Genomic DNA, 5,787 nt, shown 5'->3' with positions numbered 1-5,787 from the left:
GACACACACATCAAGAGCTTTGCTCCTCGTCTACTTAATGTACAAATGTTCACCAGTTTGAAGATGTTTTTTGTGTATTTTCCTCGAGGTAACAAGTTTTCAGGTACCTTTTTAATCTTATTCAAAAGAAGTTGCAATACCAATATAATAAATACCATATTTACGTCCAATTTTGTTTTTTACTCGAATAAAACTCTTGTTCCAAAACAGCAAATCCATTTACATCTTGTCCGTCTCTATTGTTTTTTCCATTTCCATTCAGATATTTGAATTTTATATATTTTTTATTTATCAAGACTAAAAATATTGTTATTGTTATTTATAATATTAATTAATTAAAAACATAAAAAAATGTTTTATATATAACATTTTCACCTGTTTTTCCTGTGACAAGAATATGTCGTGGAAAAACAAAAGTTGATTTGAGTCATTATTATTAAAAAATATTATAACTTGATTTAACACTTTCGCGTTCCATTTCTTTTTTATTTTATAAAAAATCTTTTGCTGTGAAAAAATTTAAGTTTTGCAATTTGTTTTTTTGAAATAATAGTTGAAATAACCGTTCGCATTCCTGACGACATTTTTTTGCAACGATCTTAGTAATATTATAATAAGACATCATAACAAAAACAACTAAGATTTATGAATCAATTTATTTCTTCACTTTTTTAAATCCGAGAGTACGTCGTGAATTAACACATAACTTATTGATTGTCGTTTTGTGTCGTTTACGCTCACATTTCCACGACACTTGACATAGAGAACACATGTTTTAGCAACGATGCCTCTTGTAAGCATTACACATCAACTTTGTCTTTTCGTATAATACATTTTGTTTAATTTTTATTATTCGTTAAGCTCGGCCACGGAAACGAGCGCGTAAATGACACAAAACTGCAAGTCGAAAATAGAAGGTCAGTTGAACATTACAGTGTTACAATCGACAAACTTTCCTTGTTTTTTTTTAATTTTTATGTGCTTATACTTTAATTAATAATTTCAAGATGAGTATTGATTAAAAAGTGTTTTGTGTTACAAATCAAAAAGGCAAAATAATTCGATTGGTATATAACAAAAATTAGTTGTTTTAAAATGTCTTTAAAAACGTAAACGTGTTAATGGCTCTCAGGTCAAACCACAAATATGTTTATGATCTTCTCGAAATAGTAAGGTTTGTTTGTCCTTATTTCCTTTTTTTTCAACAATTTTGCAAACTGTTATTTAAAAATAATTAATAAATTTTAAATAAAATAAAGTGTTTTTAAATTTAAAAATGATAATAAATGTTTTAATAAATTTTGCAAAAAACCCTAAATGGTTTTATAGCATATACCAGTGAATTTGAAAATATGTTTCAAATTGTGATAATAATTTTTTAATTTTACAAATAAATTATTTTTAATTGGCAAAATTAAAATACGTGAATTTGACCAACTTTTTGACAAACATTTAAATTTTTAGCAGAAAAATAAATCCGAAAGTTCGAAACTTCGAACTTCATCCGAGAATTTATATATATAATACATTTATGAGACGAAAAAAGCAGCAAAGAATCGACCTTTTGCGAAATAATGAATCGGATTCATTTACATAAAAATTGGAGTTTTGTGTTTTGGTTATGAATTGTATTGAAATTTATAACAATTATAATTTAAAATATTAAATTAAATATATTAATACTTCTCAATTTGTAATATTTATTTTAATTTTCATTTGTGAACATCTTGATACCACATGTCATTCGTATTGTTGTATATGTTGTCCTTTAAATCCTACAGTTTATCGATTTCACTTATAACAAAATCGATGATGCAAACTAAAACTAATCTTTTAGAGTGTGTAATTAATGTTAAGCATTCAAATAACGCCACACCAAAAGAACATATATCTGCATTTTTTGAAACATTCTTTGTTCAATATGTCAAGAGCCATATATTTTGGTAAACATTTTTATTGAATGTAATGTCATTCATCAATAAATTCATATTTCTTGTGCTTTTAAAGTTGGTCGATTAAACTATCACCCTATTTTTAAGATCAATTGAAAACACAAAAATATTGTATGACTTTATGTATATGTTTAATTTGTTTTTAACTGAGTATTGTTGATTTATTGTTTGTTTTTATTTAATTACTTAAAATTCACAAAGTAAATTTTAAGACCAATTTAAATTCCAAAACATGTACAGTCGAAAACGTCTTTTTGTTGTGAATTCAGCAGAAAATATGTTTATTTGTCGTTAACGAAAGAATTTTGTAGAAAGTTCATTCTAATAATGAAATATTTTTTACTAAAAAATGGTTTTTAATTTATCAAAAGTGTAAGATTTGAAAATAAAAAAAAATAATTGTCGTACATCTAAACGATTGGCCGATTGTGTGACGAAAAATCAAAATATTCATTTACAATTACAACATATTATTTTTTTTTCATTAATTTATTTTATATAAATAATAAGAATTAAAAAATATTTTCAAAAACAATTGATACATTCAATTTATTAAATGTTTTCAATATTTTACAATTTCAACATCTTTTTGATAAACTTTAAAACATACAAATGTTTTCTCTTAAATTCTTCCACAATGAAAAAAATAAAGTCTCCACAATGCTCCCAACAAAACATTGTAATTTAGACACATATCACATGATGGTTGTCTCAAAATATTTAATTACAATTAAAGACTTTATTACTCTTCAAATGGTCTCTCATAAATATCAAGACTTTATGGAACTTTTTCACTTCAATCCAGTTCCAGTCACAGAAAAGACTTTAAAGTACTTCCCCAACATAGAAACACTCAATCTTTGGAGTGATAAAGTTGACACTTTTGGTAATATAATTTACATCCACAAGTACCCATATAAGCCTCGTGAATCAGACGATTACGATGACAGTCGTTTTAGAAACTTTACTGAAAAACAGTTATACGAATTTAAACACGGCTTTATTAACAAAATAGGCACAAAGACAACATTAAAAATGAACTTTTTCAAAATCAATATTTGGTTTGAAGTTAACTATCAAACAGTTTTGGACAATGAAAAGAACGAAGAAATACCTAAAGAAACAAAACTTTTGTTTGGGAATGTAGTTTATACTAAAAAGGATAGAAAACACCATACAATAGAAATCCCAGTCGACAACAAAACACTGAAAAGGGTCTCTTATATAATTACACAAATAGGAGACAGATGTTTACGAGGACTTGTTTTAAACTGCTATGAGATTCCAAACGGTGTCACAAGACTTTGCTCGAGTTCATTTGAATATGTTTCTGCACTCAAAATTATTCAATTTCCAAAGGGAATTTTGTCATTTGAGTCATACTCATTTGCTAGATGCAACAGTTTAGAGTCAGTAGAGATCCCAGACAGTGTCACGTTTATTGGAGAATACTGTTTTACAAGTTGCCAAAAACTGTCACGTATACAAATTGGGAAAAATGTGAAAACACTTGAAAATGGGACTTTTGAGTATTTACCCGTTTTGGAACAAATTGTTGTACCATCAAATGTCGATGTGATTAAAAGAAATTGTTTTGATGGGTGCAAAGCACTCAAAAGTGTTATAGTGGAAAACAAAAAGTGCTGTATCGATGAACGTTTATTCACAAGATGTTCCAATTTGAAAAATATACAAAATTAATAATCAATACAGATATGTTAATCGTTTATTAAATATATTTAAATAAAAAAATTTATAGTATAAATTTAATAATATAATAATATTTCAAATATGGTATATATAGTAGTAATAATAATATTAATAATCAAATGATAATTAATATTTATTAATAACAAAATAATCAATTATAATAAAATGTTTTTATTGTTATAAAAATAATAATAAATAAACAAAAGTCAAAGATGTTATTTACATATGATTTAGTACTTTGATTGAGAAATTAATTATTCACATCAGCACAATTTTGAGTGTTATTGAAATCATCAGTTGAATATTCATCAACAGAATTAAGACTCGGTTGATTTATATTGAAATAACATGGTTGAATGGTGTTGAAATAACTCATGTCAAACAAAGGAATGGCAAATGGTGTGTTGTTCACATATGAAATGGCGACTGGGACATAGTATATTGGCAGTGTTACGTTTTCATGTATGATATAAGGGGAAGTGCCTTGTGGTGAAGAACAAGTGATGGTTTGGCTTGTTATTTCTTCTTTAATTTCAACACTCTTAATCCCATCTATTTCTTCTTCTTCTTCTTCTTTGACTATGTCTTTACTTCATAATCACAGTCCATTGACTTATCTTCGTTGTTTATCACATTGTCTACAATTGAATCAGTTGATGACGTCATCACATTTATGTTCATTTTGGTACTGATAATTTCCTTTTCATAGTCTTCAAGTGTCACACGTTTGATGTTAGAGTATTGCTTGTTATATGACTGAGGGACGTTACCTAAGAATATCGCCGTGTCGCCTTTACGAGTTTTGCTTTTGATTTTCATAGTTTTGAAACTTTTTGAAAAAAACTGAAGACCACATTTCCCGTCATCTTTTTCAGTCTCACGTCTCCTTTTCAATTCAAAATTGGATATTTTGATGTTGTAGGACGGAATAAGTAACAGTCTGATGCTTGACAGTTTCTTTGTATCTTTTGCTGTCCGTGTTTGTGTTTTATTCTGTTTTTCTGATGGGAAGAAAAAATTGATTTTGTAATTCATGAAGTTCATTAAATACAGCAAGTTGTCATTGTTGTTCATTTCTTCAACTCCTTTGCTTTCAGATATAGTGACACACTCTGATGTATTGATTAATGAACTTTTCTTTATTGGTAATCCATCAGAGTCAAAGACAATGTTTGAGTTTTCAACAAGATATTTTTTGTTCGAGTCGTAGACTAATTTTCCCTTCTCATCAAAGATGTTAGCAATTTCAAAGTGTGAAGCCATCTTAAAGTTTGTTCTTTTATTGTTAAAGACAATGAAAGAATATTTCTTTTTCTTTGCCAAATAACCAAGACAAGAGTGGACATAATAGTATTTAGAATTTGTAGACTCCTGTTTTAATTTGGTGTTCTTTTGTTTGTTGTCTTGGCAGCACGTGCTTTTACTTGAATGACTCATTGTTTGGATTGTTGAGATATTGATATCATATCATAGTAAACGTATTTTAGTTTTCAAAAATATACTTTCTTGTTTAAACAGGGTGTCCAGAATTGGACTTAGCGAAGGTTTCAAAAAACCAAAAAGAATAAGGCATTTTAAACAAGTATAACAAAGTATAACATTAAATAATGTTTTTATTATTAGTCTTTTATTTTGTAAACAAAACTACACCAACTTTTTAAATTAAAACATAAATAAACAAAAAATTAACTAAAACAAATCGAAAGCATTAATGCGTTTTGTTGATAAAAAATCCATTTTTGTTGTAAGACGAGCATCAGTTGTTTCAATTTTCATGTTTGTCTTTTTTAAATAACTGAGATATGAAAAAAGATATTCAACAGCGCACGAGGTTGGTATCAGACAACATATTATATAGCATATTTGTTGTGCAGCAAATAGATTTTCTTTTTTGTACTTTTCAATAATTTTCATCAATGTGATTTCTATATTATTATTACTTAATCCAAAAAGACGAATAACAAACAAACTTTTGTTGAGAGATATCCAAAATTTTTTATCGTTGTTGATCAAATTCATTATATTTACTGATTCATTTGCAAAATCACACAGCCAATCTTGAATTGTTATTGGGTTTCCTCTTAAATACAAATCCGGAAATAAAATATATTTAATAACTCCTCAA

At 27.1% G+C, this 5,787-nt stretch overlaps 2 protein-coding genes across 2 annotated transcripts; one reads left to right on the top strand and one right to left on the bottom strand.

Moving 5' to 3' along the window:
* Window positions 1-2,564: 2,564 nt before the first annotated feature.
* EIN_360250 (hypothetical protein) lies at window positions 2,565-3,653 on the top strand (the record flags this gene model as incomplete). Its single annotated transcript, XM_004257625.1, has 1 exon — window positions 2,565-3,653. The coding sequence occupies one exon, from the start codon at window positions 2,565-2,567 to the stop codon at window positions 3,651-3,653; it is 1,089 nt and encodes a 362-aa protein (XP_004257673.1).
* A 588-nt stretch (window positions 3,654-4,241) lies between these two features.
* EIN_360240 (hypothetical protein) lies at window positions 4,242-5,099 on the bottom strand (the record flags this gene model as incomplete). The annotated part of the gene is made up of 1 exon (XM_004257624.1): window positions 4,242-5,099. The coding sequence occupies one exon, from the start codon at window positions 5,097-5,099 to the stop codon at window positions 4,242-4,244; it is 858 nt and encodes a 285-aa protein (XP_004257672.1).
* Between the last annotated feature and the right edge of the window lie 688 nt (window positions 5,100-5,787).

This window comes from Entamoeba invadens, assembly GCF_000330505.1.
Source record: "Entamoeba invadens IP1 unplaced genomic scaffold scaff_1105074725991, whole genome shotgun sequence".
Classification (NCBI taxonomy): domain Eukaryota; phylum Evosea; order Mastigamoebida; family Endamoebidae; genus Entamoeba; species Entamoeba invadens.
Note: the sequence above shows the minus strand (reverse complement) of the source record. Positions and strands in the feature narration are given on the sequence as shown.